At 43.3% G+C, this 14,794-nt stretch overlaps 1 protein-coding gene across 1 annotated transcript in view; it reads right to left on the reverse strand.

The window, feature by feature from the left end:
- The window catches only part of PDE11A (phosphodiesterase 11A), a 428,924-nt gene that overhangs the window by 32,007 nt on the left and 382,123 nt on the right, over positions 1–14,794 (reverse strand). The window contains exon 19 of the mRNA XM_053597557.1: positions 10,979–11,062. Within this exon, the coding sequence (XP_053453532.1) occupies positions 10,979–11,062 (84 nt within the window). The remainder of the gene's footprint in view (positions 1–10,978; positions 11,063–14,794) is intronic.

The following is a 14,794-nucleotide window of genomic DNA, read 5'->3' on the forward strand; positions in this document are numbered from 1 at the left end:
TCTCAGTCAGCACCTGTCTCAGGTGGGAGAGTTTAAAAGATCTCTGGCAATTGGATGGGAGGGGTCTGATGACAACTCAGATATGGCTTGCTCCGGTGCTCCGTGGAGTCAGGAGGACCCACCCAGCAAATAGATTAGTCTGGGTAGGTTGATGCCTCCTCCCCACCTTGCACCTCTGTCACACCCAGTCACTGATAGCCCCGCAGGGCTGTGACCCAGTTGCCTGTAGTGAACAGATACTCCAGGGGTTTCCACCTGCCTGAATCACAAGGAAATCTATTTCTGCTCAGCCAGGCTGCTGTGCTCTGCCTCTATCCAGCAGGGGGAGGTGAGGCCTGACAACTTCAGGTGCTTGATGGAGGCTGGGAGGTTTTCACTCAGTTCCAGCCCCACCCCTGATTGATGTTACTGACAGAACAGAACAACTTTGAGGGAATTTTTTTTCTGTTCCTGCTAAATTCCTCTGTAGAAGAAAAGCTGTTTTGAGTTCCCAGAGCATGCAACTCAGACCCTGTCTTTGCTCCTGCAGGTTTGTATTTGGTTAGCTGTCAGTTCTAGCCTCCTGTCTTCCTTTGTCTATAGGCTGACGATCCCTTGAGGGCCGGTGCATCTTAGGCTCAGTAAAGCAGTCTTCTGGGTCAGCCCTGCCATGGGAATTTCCTGGCTCTGCGCATGCGTTTTCTAGTCCCCGTGCTCCACCCAGGCTGGTACCACCTCAGGCAAACCCTTTACTTACGGGGCCTGTGTTTCCGTCCCAGATCTGTTCCACTGGTGGTTGCCACCTGAGAAGATGCCTGGCTTCCTCTGGTTTCCCAGAGAGACAGGGGGTGTGACTCCAGAATATCCAGGGGGTGAGCCCTATTGTTGCCAAAAACAGCTGCTGCTCTGCACCTCGGGGCACTGCCACTCCGGCGTGGTTCCCTCTCAGCCGACCATCCTCTCCTCACTCCCCTGCCGCAGAATCAGCACTGACCAGCTGCGGTCTAGTCCCTGTCCACACCCCTCGAGAAATCACCCAAGAATCTGGACTCCTGGGGGCCAGGCCTCCAGACCTCAGAGTGAGAGTGGAGGGGAGTGCTGGGAGCTCAGAATTGCAGGTAGAGAATATATACAGTTTTATACAGTTTTATGCCTGGCAGGAGAACGCCATGGCACCCTAGTAGGGGAAGTAGGTCCAGTTTTTAGAGGGTCTCTCTCGTGGAGTGTAGTGGGAGGACCTTTGAACTCTGCTCGTTTGTTTGTGGGGCACTCCAAGCCGTTCTCGTGGGGGAGGGGACTCCAGTTCACTTGGTGATGGATTTTGTATCTTTTGTTTGTATCCTTGGGGTTGCAGCTCGCCTCAGCAGGGTTGATGTGCGTTCTTCAACCTTCTCTCATGGTGCAGCTCTAATCCACCAGGTTACTTGATAAATTTCTGTCCTTTAACTCTCCTTCTGGATGGAAGCCTTGTGGAAAGCTGGCTTCAGTCAGCCATCTTGTCTCCTTCCTCCCCACCCCCCAAGTGAGTCTCAAATTCCTCTTTAGAGGTGGAAGATTCTCTACAAAATCAAACATCCTGGCACATTGGGTACTCAAGAAGAACTCTAAGATGTAGCAAGGGAATGAGGTGCCTTTACCTGCCAAGTGTCCTGCATGCTGCAGGAAGTGACATGGACTTCACTGCTCTTCTAATGGGCCCCCTCGGCTGTCCTGCATTCATCCTACATGACCCATCATTATTGCTCTGATGACTGCTGGGCTATGGAGGACCTAGAAATTCTTCTGAGTTAAAGAAAGATTAGATTTTAATCATGATAAATTTAGTATATTTTATTATATTATTATTCTCAAAATCATATGTATATAATATACAATATAATTTCTTGAACTCTCTTTATGATATATGCTAGCTCAATCTAGTATCCTGAATATCAAAAGGACTAGATGACTACATTTTGGGGCAATGCTGGATAGAAGAGAATTTAATGTATTTCCAAGCTGAAAAACTCAAATCTCTGAAAAATACATAGCTATAAACTGGTCCTGTACAGTGGTAGAATTAGGGGCCAATTCAACCATGATGAGAACCAAACCACTTTGTAAAAAGATATACTCCAGATTATGGGCAGGAATATATCAGTGTCTATTCTGATGAAACATTTCATATGCAGTCATGTACCACATAACAATGTTTCAGTCACCGATGGACCACATATTTGACCATGTTCTCATAAGATTATAAAACCATATTTTTACTACACCTTTTCTATGTTTAGATAAACAAATACTTACCATTGTGTTATAGTTACCTACAGTATTCTGTGTAGTCACGTGTTGTACAGGTTTGTAGGCTGGGAGCTACAGGCTGTGACGTCTAGCCTAGGTGTGGAGCAGGCTGTACCGTCACACACTCTGTGATGTTGACACAATGACAGAATCATGCAATGATGCGTGTCTCAACATAGCCCATCATTAAATGATGTGTTACTATATTTATAAACGATAACTTAAAACGACATCATAACCTTACTTCGTACATCCCACTTCTTATTTTGTGGTACTGCATCCCCTTGTTCACATTTCTGTTTCTTCATTCATTTGTTCAACAAACATTTACTCAGCAGCTCTTACATGCAGCACTGTGCTAGGTCCCCAGAAACCAGGTTAATGGGGACGAGACACAGACTGAAAGACAGTCACAAAACATAGCATTTTGTGTGAGTCTAAAGAGGTAAAGACAGTGTCATGGACCGTCGAGGGGGAGTGAAGAAGTGACTGTTTGGGCTGGTGTCTTCTAGGCAGAGGAGGGAGGCATAGGTGGACACCAGGAAAGAAGCATAAAAGTGTTAGTGAGTCCTACGCTTTGGGGCAAAGCAACTCTGGGTGAGGAAGAGAGCAGGGTGGTGGGTGAGGCCTCAAGGTGGGGCTGGGGGTGAGGGTGATTGTAGGCTTCAGAATGAAAGAGGGGGCCCCGCAAATCTATACCAAGGACTATGGGAAGTATCTTATACGTAGTGATGGGAACCTGAGATTTATAGGAAGAAGATGCCATGATCACATTTTTCTTAGGGAATATCATCTTGTCAAAAGTTTGGTAGATCAGGTACAATGAAAGGGCCTATAAATTACATAAAACTGACCCTTTTGAATATTTGTGTTTCTCTTCCATTAATGTTTGACTAATAGTACATAGAACGAGTATTTTTTGAGATAAACAGGTTTTACTATGAATACCCAGATTTGGGTACAAAGTCAGTAACAAGGGCAATATTTTAAAAATATTAAACCCGTAGATTTTTCCGTCTGTTTGGAGGTGATGCCTGCGGCTCCTCACACGTTATCTGAGTAGGCTTCTCCTTCAGGCAAATGGGTGTTTCCAGCCAGAAACAACAAGCTGTCGTCATTCAGCCTCATGAGACAGCAATCCTGCAGGTAGCTTTGTGTAGTGAAGGGGATTTCTAGATTTCAGAGCTCTCTTCTGCCTACTACCCTGTTTCCCCGAAAATAAGACAGTGTCTTATTTTAAGGTGTGCTCCCAAAGATGCGCTAGGTCTTATTTTCAGGGGACGTCTTATCTTTCCTGTAAGTAGGTCTTATTTTCAGAGGATGTCTTATTTTCAGGGAAACAGGGTAACACCCAAGCTATTCAAATTTTAGCCCGCCCAACCTATTTTAACTGGAAGACATTGAGATACTTTAATTGTCAAGTTTAAGTATCAGCTCCTGAACACTTCCACCACCGCAGCCCATATCACCAGAAAAAGGTGTAGCCAATTAGATCTATTACAATGAACAGAGGGAGTTATTTCCCTCCCTCCCTCCTTCCCTCTCTCTTCTTCCTGAGTTTTTTGAATTACATATGATTCCATTCCCTATAAAACATCCCTTTGTATGGACAGATAAGAAATTAGACACAGCTGTTTTTTTCTCTCGTCCACAAGAATACTAAATGTCATTGCGAAAACACTTTATAGGAACCTGATTTGGGTGGTGTCTTAAAAAAAAATCTAATGAAACAATGAGTTGTTTTTTTTTTTTTTTTTTTTTTTGTAGAGACAGTCTCATCCTATGGCCCTCGGTAGAGTGCCGTGGCCTCACACAGCTCACAGCAACCTCCAACTCCTGGGCCTAGGCGATTCTCTTGCCTCAGTCTCCCGAGCAGCTGGGACCACAGGTGCCCGCCACAACGCCTGGCCATCTTTTGGCTGCAGTTCGGCCAGGGCCGGGTTCGAACCCGCCACCCTCGGTATATGGGGCCGGCGCCCCACCAACTGAGCCACAGGCGCCGCCCAACAATGAGTTGTTTTTAAAATACTTTTACCAGTATCCAGAGAAACTGTCCTGAAGTAGCACCTTATATATCCTCTTTTCCTGTTCATCCTCAACATTTTCCCTCTCTTAATGGAGAGAGAAAGTTATTCTGGCTAGATGCTATCCAGGTCAAGCTCTTTTGGATTATCTGTGAAAAAATACACTCCAAAATCAAAAGTCAGTTTGAGATGAGTTGAAAATCAGATTATGATCATAATAAAAATTATATCCTTCAGTCCTTAACAAACAGAAGATTGATAATGCTTCTGTGCACCACTGACATTCTGAGTGCGCTGAGGTTTGATTAAGTTGAGAATAAAAATAAGGAGCCAAACTCAGCTTGCTACTGCAAAGAGCGGCTCAGAATGATTTGGTGACATGAGGCTTTCTGTTTATCCCTAAGGCTGGTGCAAGCAATGACTTCAAAGTTTGATGGTATCTTTTTTTTCTTCTTCTTTCTCTCTGTCTTTTTTTATCCTCCAAAGCTGTTGAGCAGCAGGCTAATGGGTCCCCGGCAGGGTGCAAAGACAGCAGAAAGCAGGGGAATCAGACGTCAATGCATTCCTCCTGAGATACCCTGCTAGGACAGAGCTAACTAACCAGGGCTTTCCTCTGCTCTGGGGGAACCGTGCTTTGATGGTTCCCTGCCCACTCTAGGTGTCCTATATGCTTCCTGATTAAAATCCTGTCACAGATAAATCATGACTTGTGCCTGTTAGGACCATTTTCTTTTCTATTTTTTTTTTTTTTTTTAAGAAAAGTTTGGAAGCATAAGATTAAAAAGATGAGCAAGTTCCAGAGAGCTACGTGCTCACATATAAGCGCATGTACGTATCTAAACATGTCTTTCTCCTTATCCTTAACTCTCCGGGATCTGGGCTGTTTTCTGCATGTGTCATTGCCCTCCTGGAATTCTGTGAGAGCTAAATTAGAGACACGCTGACTTGCTCTCTTTCTCCCCTTGAGAAGGAACCAGCCAGTCTCTCCTGGTACAATGCACATGGTAAAGAGGGCCCAGAAATCTTTTTTGCCTGCTTTACTTACAGATTTTTATAGATTTCCTGTCAGTCACTTTCAGTCAAGCACTAGATTACTTAGGTAACTTCTTAATAGACTTTGGGCTGGGCGAGGTGGCTCTCGCCTATAATCCTAGCACTCTGGGAGGCCGAGGCGGGTGGATTGCCTGAGCTCAAGAGTTCTAGACCAGCCTGAGCCGGAGCGAGACCTCATCTCTAAAAAAGAAATAAGAGCTGGGGGCGGCGCCTGTGGATCAAAGGAGTAGGGCGCCGACCCCATATGCCATTATGCCGGAGGTGGCAGGTTCAAACCCAGCCCTGACCAAAAACTGCAAAAAAAAAAAAAAAAAAAAAAAAGAGCTGGGAGTTGTGGCGTGCGCCTGCAGTCCCAGTTACTTGGGAAGCTGAGGCAAGAGAATTGCTTGAGCCCAAGAGTTTGAGGTTGCAGTCAGCTGTGATGCCATGGCACTCTACCGGGGTGACAAAGTGAGACTCTGTCTCAAAAACAATAAAAAAATAAAAATAAATAAATAGACTTTGGAGGAGGGGAAGTTCCTTGTTTTCCCTTCACACAGACACAAATTGGCTGGAATTGAAGTTTTGATCTCAAGTGCAATGGTAGTTCCCAGCCAGGCACACACATGAGCCTTCAGGGGTGTGAGAGTGGTGATAATCAGTCTCCCTTTGCCCGGAGGAGAGACAAAGTCAGCAAACAGGAGCACAAGCAGAAAGTGCTTGATCTATTTGCTATTTAACAAGCACAATCCTTTTAAAATCACAAAGTAAAACCGAACTACCTGGTGAAAGTCAATGAAATAAAAAGGTGTACTAAAACCATGTTGGTATCTATTGCCCAGCAGGCTACATGTCCCCCATGCCCCAGCTGGGGGGCAGCTGTGGTCAGCTCCCTGCATGTCCCCCTTCCCCCAGCTGGGGGGCAGCTGTGGTCAGCTCCCTAACTGTCCCCCTCGCCCTAGCCGGGGGACAGCTGTGGTCAGCTCCCTGCATGTCCCCCTCGCCCCAGCCGGGGAGCACCTGTGGTCAGCTCCCTGCATGTCCCCTTCGCCCCAGCCGGGGGGCAGCTGTGGTCAGCTCCCTGCATGTCCCCCTCGCCCCAGCCAGGGGGCAGCTGTGGTCAGCTCCCTGCATGTCCCCCTCGCCCCAGCCAGGAGCACCTGTGGTCAGCTCCCTGCATGTCCCCTTTGCCCCAGCTGGGGGGCAGCTGTGGTCAGCTCCCTGCATGTCCCCCTCGCCCCAGCCAGGGGGCAGCTGTGGTCAGCTCCCTGCATGTCCCCCTCGCCCCAGCCAGGAGCACCTGTGGTCAGCTACCACCCTCTCTAGCCTCATCGCCACACTGCTCCACTCGCAGGATGACGCTGCTTTCTGGAAGAGTCTGTCTTAGGCTCTACATGAGGTTTCTTGTCACCAAGTCTGCCCCTTTGGGGCCAGGGCCTTGGCAGTAGAGGGGGACATTCTTTATCTCATATATGCTATTCTGTACCCTTTGCCATGTACCCAGGCCAGCTTAGCAAGGTCAAACTGGATTCTTACCCTATTTCAGACCACATCATTTCAGACCAATCACATTAGAGATTCCTGCCACCTGCGTACTCCCCCGGGTGCCTTCTATCCTCTCAGACTCATTACTGCATTTTTATGTTCAAAATCCCAGTCTGGCCTTTCACAAGTTGCCTCGGGGCCTAGTGTCACATCAGTGATTTTCTTGGTTTGTCATTTCCTCAAGATTTTGTATCTTCCCACTAATGATGATTCCTGCATGCTGACTGCTGCCATCCTTATTCTGGAGCACCAGTGTTTGTTGTGAGATTATCCAGTTAAACAGTAGGAAAAAAGAAACCCACTGCATGAGATAAAACAAAATAGGGGTCCTCAGAGAGGATACTTAAACTCCACAAAGTTTCAGTTAGAAGGCTTTTTGAAAGGGTGGTTTTGAAGCCTTGTAAAAAACTTTCAAATGAAATCATCAGTTTTTTAAAAAAATTAGTTGTCATTCTGGGAGGCTGAAGTGGGTAGATCACCTGAGCTCAGGAGTTCGAGACCAGCCTGAGCAAGAGTGAGACCCCCATCTCTAATAAATAGCCAGGAGTTGTGGTGGGCGCCTGTAGTCCCAGCTACTTGGGAAGCTGAGGCAAAAGAAGCTGTGAGCTATGACACCACAGTACTCTACCCAGGGTGACAAGGTGAGACTGTGTCTCAAAAAAAAATTAGTGGTCATAAGGAACCAAAAAGAGCAAGATTTCATCTTCTTTAAATGAGAAGGTACAACAGCAAGTATGAATGGGAGCTTTTGTAAGCTGCTCCTTTCACATTCCCTTTTAGAATACATGTCTCTCCCCAGCAAGTGAAATAATAAAAAAATGGTGGAAGAATTTTCCCTCAGAGGAGAAGTGGAGCAGTAGAAAGGCCACCACACCAAAGCAGGAGTCATTGGTGAGGAGGACACAACTCTCATTTGCTGGGAACATGACTTAATCTTTCCATATGCTAATTTCCTGCAGATGAAAACGGCAGGTGTGGCTAACCTCACAGATAAGTAGTAAAATAAAACAGATGTGAAAAATCAGGATGCTATATCATGTGAAGTGATACTATTACTCCCTAAATTCCAGACAATGATATTTTCAACTTAAGTTCAAGTAACTTACTTTTTAACCTGAAGATTTCAAAGTATTTAATAAGTATAACATAAGCCCTAACAATTGTGTGAGTCAGTAATAAAACAATTAAATTAACATGGAAAACCACATGAGAATCCTTTACAGCATTTACTATAACTAATAGGAAATCACACAGGAAGAGCATGTAGACTTTGGGTTCACTCCAAAAGAGCTTTGCAAAGTAGTACCAAAAATTAATCAGCCCTACCCCCACCCCCACCACATGTCTTCATCTTCGTAAGTTTTATCCACAGTAAAAGGATTTTATTAATTGCTAGAATAATTTATTCATCCTGTTTATTGCCTAAGTGTGCACAGAAAACTGAATCACATTAAAAAAGAATCATGTGGGTAGTCAAGGTCAAGTTAACAAAGCAAGATATACATGACCCAACAGCTATGGGCTTTACACTTGAGGGCAGCTGCTTCAGTGACCTGCTGGATGGGAGGAGTTTCTGAAGTTGAGGAGCCTTGTATAAAGTGCACATAATTCTTGATTTTTTTTTTTTGCCCAGTCTTTCATTATTAAATAAAAGAACATTATGTTCCATTTAGAACTAAAATAATAATTTTAGCTTATTTGAAAACTTTCGCTGATTTAATACTACCATAGTATTTAATGGATAATATAAAATGAAATAATTTATTTTTGTTTTTTATAGTTATTAAAAATTACATTTATTGTTATTAAAAAATTACACCAGGGCTGGTGAAGTGGCTCACACCTGTAATCCCAGCCCTTTGGTAGGCTGAGGCAGGAGGATCACTTTAAGTCAAGAGTTTGAGACCAGCCTGAGCAATACAGCAAGACCCTGTCTCTCCCTCTCCTCCCAAATTAGCTGGACATAGTGGTGTGATCCCCAGGTCCCAACTACTTGGGAGGCTGAAGCAGGAGGATTGGTTGAGCCCAGGAATTCAAGGCTGCAGTGAGCTATCATGATGCCACTACATTCCAATTTCAGTGATAGAATTAAAAAATTAAAAATTAAAGAAACTTTACATTTCTATCTTCAAGACTATTCTAAGTTTTTGTTTGTTTGTTGTTCTTTCAGGGTACTGTGACAGGGCTCAGCAGTTCCTAAAAGTGCTAAAAACAAAGTGGTAGATGAACTTGAACTTAATGATTGTGAAGTCCTTAAAAAACAATACTGTGTTTTTAATGGAGTTACATGGAGTGTGAACTAAAGAGGTTTTGCTTTCCCTGCATGTTCCTCACTTTGAAGTTAGAAAAGAAGCTCAGTCTGATTGAGCTACGTGGGGGGTAAAGAACTTGCCAGGTTTTACATATGAAAGCAAATGCTTAGAAGGAGAATTAAAAGCCAGCGTACACTAAACTGCTAGTGTTAATGGATGCCCTAATCCAGACTCAAAAAGTGGAGTGTGGGGCGGCGCCTGTGGCTCAGTCGGTAAGGCGCCGGGCCCCATATACCGAGGGTGACGGGTTCAAACCCGGCCCCGGCCAAACTGCAACCAAAAAATAGCCGGGCGTTGTGGCGGGCGCCTGCAGTCCCAGCTACTCGGGAGGCTGAGGCAGGAGAATCACTTAAGCCCAGGAGTTGGAGGTTGCTGTGAGCTGTGTGAGGCCACGGCACTCTACTGAGGGCCATAAAGTGAGACTCTGTCTCAAAAAAAAAAAGAAAAAAAAAAAAAAGTGGAGTGTGAACCATTCAAAGTGACACTTGTCCCCTTACCAGGAGCAGAGTCCCGCGTACCGGGGAGCAGAGCTGGGACTCATTAGTGCATCTTGCTCAGAATTCACTGGTTGGGATTTATCACACGCAGCTCCTCAGAGAGAAGCAACTTTTGAAGATGGAAAGTGCTTCACGACACCCCCGGCCCAAATCCTGGGGTCAGAGCAGAGCATGCTTCATGGAACCCTCACGTGACACATGGTATTAATAAAGTAAAAGAAAATGTATACAAAAATGAAAAAGGACTTCCACAGTCAAATATGTTTGAAAAGTTCAGAGATAATCAAGGTTAAACATGTTTCTTGGGCCTGTGAGCTCTATTTGGAGAGATAATTGTTGGACCATGGCTCTGTATTTATGTTCCATGGGGCACAGTTTGGGAGATACTGAGATAAAATATTATTATCTTTGGTTCACAGATAAGGAAGTTGAGGCCCATGGAGGTTATGTCCTAGAGCAGTGGTTCTCAACCTTCCTAATGCCACAACCCTTTAATACAGTTCCTCATGTTGTGGTGACCTCCAACCTTTGTCTTTTCCTGGATTTCTGACCATCCCCTGGAAAGAGTTTTAGCTAGGAGCTGTGGAGCTGAGTTCTCCAGCACGCTCTAGGACAGTGGTTCTCAACCTGCCTAATGTCATGACCCTTTAATAGTTTCTCATGTTGTGGTTAAAATTCATTTTAGCAGTGAAAATAATTATTTTTAGCTATGAAAATAATTTTATGGTTGGGGGTCACCACAACATGAGGAACTGTATTAAAGGGTCGCGGCATTAAGAAGGTTGAGAACCACTGTCCTAGAGCGTGCTGGAGAACTCAGGTCCACAGCTCCTAGCAAAAACTCTTCCCAGGGGATGGTCAGAAATCCAAGAAAAGACAAATTGTATCTGGAGTTCTCAGGAGCGTTGGTACCTTGGAAGGGTCTCCTAAAACGAATACTTCTGAGAGACCTGACACATGTTCTTCCTTTCCCAGCTCAGCCCGGACATGCAGACCTTCCCAAATCAAAATTTACTTGATATAGGCTTGATGCCTGTAGCTCAAGCAGCTAGGGCACCAGAGCTGGCAGGTTCGAATCCAGCCTGGGGCTGCCAAATAGCAATGACAACTACAACCAAAAAATAGCCGAGTGTTGTGGTGGGCACTTGTAGTCTCAGCTACTTGGGAGGCTGAGGCAAGAGAATCTCTTAAGCCCAAGAGTTTGAGGTTGCTGTGAGCTGTGATGCCTCAGCACTCTACCAAGGGTGACACCTTGAGGCTCTGTCTCAAAAAAAAAAAAAAAAAAAATATATATATATATTACCTGATACAAAGGCATGCAGATACTATCGATCCACTCCAGCTGCAATCGAGGCAGTTCATCTTTCCGATTCCGATCAAAAATAGCCTGGAATAGGGAGGAGAACCTTGCTTTAGTGTACTGAAGTATTTTAAAGGTGCTTTGTCAAACACTTGCCACAATGGTCCACTGTTTACAAACTGAACAATTCCCAAATCACAATCAATCTTCATATGTACTTTTTCCTCTTTTGTCTATGAGAAATAAGATATTTTTATCTCTTTTTATGAGATGTGTAAGTAAATTTAATTGAATTTTATAGCATGTAACTTCTTGGGCTCAAAATCTGTCTTCAGATACAGGTAACTGCTGCTAAATTAAATTCCATTTCGCTGGGAACTGGGTAAAGTCAAGGGGATGGAGATGTGTTTTATTGCCACAAAAGTGATGCAGGCTTTTATTTCTATAGTGAGAGGGTGACATGGAATGGGATAGATTGGAAAAGACTCTTAAAACCAATTTTATTTTAAATAGGAGCCATTGGTATTTATTTTTTATGGTGGAGTGTTGGTTTGGCCATTATGTATATTTTCCAATAAGGTTCTGTCATTTGTAGATTCCTAAATACTGATCTATCCTTGGATGTTTGATGGTGGGAGGCACTCAACTCTCCTTGTTCCCAGCCTTTAAACTTTATGATGTTATAAAGTTTGAGACCATTAACGAAGTATACCTAAAAAAATGATGTATTTCTGTTAGGTAGATTTAACAAAGGAAATAATCAATTGGAATTGGAGGATCAAAATAGATTCCTTAAATAAACACTGACTATTCTACACCAGTGAGAATGTCCCTTTCTTTTTTCTTAAGGGAAAAGACCAGGGCCTAGGAAGTTACCGTGTGACCTTCCTCCCCTGAGTGCTAGGATTACAGGCTTGAGCCACCACGCCTGGCCAATTTTGAGTATCTTTTCATGTGCTTATTGGCCATTTACATCTGACATATCTTTTTTGGAGGCATGTCTATTCAGATCCTTTGCCCATTTTTTTTTTTTTTTTTTTGTAGAGACAGAGTTTCACTTTATTGCCCTCGGTAGATTGCCGTGGCGTCACACAGCTCACAGCAACCTCCAACTCCTGGGCTTAGGCGATTCTCCTGCCTCAGCCTCCCGAGTAGCTGGGACTACAGGCGCCCGCCATAACGCCCGGCTATTTTTTTATTGCAGTTGGGCCGGGGCTGGGTTTGAACCCGCCACCCTCGGTATATGGGGCCGGCGCCCTGCTCACTGAGCCACAGGCGCCGCCCCCTTTGCCCATTTTTAAAGTTATTTGTCTTTCTTTTGTGAGTTATGATAATTCTTTGTACAGTCTAGATGCCTGGCCCATATCACCTATGTGATTTAAAAATGATTTCTCTCATTCTGTGGGTTGTGTTTTCACTTTCTTGAAAGTATCTTTGATGAAAATATTTGAAATTATATGTAAAACCAGCACATTGTACACCATGACTGCATTAATGTACACAGCTATGATTTAATAAATAAATAAATAAACAAATAAATTAAAAAAGTATCTTTGATGCACAGAATTTTTTAATTTCGATAAAATCCAATTTAACATCTCTGGACCAACACCTCTGGGCCTTTTTATCTTTTGTCTTTTGTGCTTTTGGTAAAATATCTAAGACGCCATGACTAAAATCAACCCAGAAGATTTATAGCTACATTTTCTTCTAAGAGTTTTATAGTTTTAGCTCTTACATCTAGGCCTATGGTCTTTTTTGAGCCTACTTTAGGTACCAGGAGAGGTAGGGGACCAACCTCCTCCTTTTGCCTGTGGATATTTGTTGAAAAGACTATTTGTCTCCCATTGAATCGTCTTGGCATCCACATTGAAAATCAGCTGACTATAATTTGAAGGGTTTATTTCTGGACCCGTCTCTTCTTAATTAATACTTGATGAGACAAAAATGAGTGTGAGAGCCTACATTGTCCTGTGCCTTCCCTTCAGAGCATTTTGTGATTGAGCATCAGTGATTATTTGTTTAATGTTTGCATTTCCTACCACTTGACAGGGGCCTTAAGGGGAGGAGAGATGGCGTCTTGCTCATCGCTGGATACGCAGAGCCAGCTTCACGCTGGGCACCTGGAAGTGCTCAAGCAGCTTTATTAGCTGACTCACTGCTTCCTCTATTGACCCTCTGGTGATGGTCCAGATTAACTTTTGTCTTCATAAAGTGACTCCAATGATTGCTGGGACCATAATACCTGAGGGGGCTCCAGGGCAGTTTTCCTCCTAAATATCAAGGGGTAACAGATACAGCATTTCTAGACAATTCTGGAACAGGACTAATGAGCCATAACCCTGCCACAGCAGCCAGGCCTCTCCTGACCAGCTGTGTTAAGTAGTAGCCTTTTGTGAGAAGACAGTAGCATTCAGAGCTATGTTTCCACCACACAATTAATTTCATTTATGTCCTCAGAACACACCTTGCCTGAGCCCACAGATAAAGCCTCCTTGGTGCTGCACCACCGCGCCTGCCAGCTCACTAACTCGGGCAATTTTCTCATTTTTTTTTTTTCCATTTAATTAAATGACCTGTGGTATTGCTGCATTGTAAACCCTTCGGAGCAGGCCTTTGAAACATTTTTTAAAGGGGGAAAGAGCTCTTATTTGAAAGTAGATATGTAGCTGAAAGAAATTTAGGTTACACATTGACTGTATCCAATCCAATCTAATCTTTATTTTAATAACTAAATTTGGTGACACCGCCAAAGAAGAACAAAGGATTTGAAAATTGTATAAATATATATTGCTTTGGAACAAAAAAGGATTCATGTGTGTTTCAATCTTGTAGTCTTCTTCTGACCTTTCATTCAAAAGTGACTCATTAATAGTGAAAATCAGTAAGACTTGAGTTCTGACTTTAAACAAGTGAAACTATTGAAGCTAGGAGATGATTTTTGAGTTTAACTTCAGCAAAGAAGGGTCTCTTAAAAATTGAAAGTCTCACAAATACCTCTAAATGTTCAAGACTTGTTTGATGTGAAGACTCATAGACACATGTCTTAAACACTGACACATCCCTTGAGTTTCATTGAATCTACTGTGCTATGAGCGGCTTTAAAATACTTTGTGTGACTTGTGCGACTCTCAAGAGTCCTTGGGTTATATGTTTTTAGCTCATCATTCATTAGGAATTCAGAGGCCGCCTTGAGGGTAGTGACTGAGGCACTTATGCTTTTTGTATCTTGATGCATAAAAAACAGCTTGATCTGAGCCTATAGTAAGCATTCTGAAATAACAATTTAATGAGTGAGTCCAATGTGAGTGGCATTCCAATCATCACAACCTAGATCCCTAAGTGAAACTAGTTTCTTTTCTTTTCTTTTTTTTTTTTTATTGCAGACAAAGAAAAGAAACAGATTTGAAATGATTTGCTTTTGGGATTTTGAAAAATTTGAAATTAGAAAATAAAATCTAGCTTCTCATGGCTGGGCAGCTTGCCCTTAATTTTTTTGCTGCGTAATATTTCTATTCCAAAGTAGGCACGTATGAAATGCCAGTACTGCGTTTTGAATTATTCAAATTCTACTTAGCATTTGCACTTCCTCCCTTGTGCCTATTTGCCCCATGGTGGGTGCTCAGGAAATGCTTGTTAAGTAGCTCACCCCTCTTAATCAGAAACCTGGGAATAACAGTGTTTAGCATTTACGTTTAATTAAAGCTTTAAACTTTCAGGAGTGCTTTCTTAAATCCGTTCTCAGTCTTTTTCATTTTCAACTTGTGACTTAGAGTTATTTTTGAAAATGTCATTCAAAAGGGTAAATATGTGATAATA

Source organism: Nycticebus coucang, chromosome 7 (assembly GCF_027406575.1).
Source record: "Nycticebus coucang isolate mNycCou1 chromosome 7, mNycCou1.pri, whole genome shotgun sequence".
Taxonomy (NCBI): Eukaryota; Metazoa; Chordata; class Mammalia; order Primates; family Lorisidae; genus Nycticebus; species Nycticebus coucang.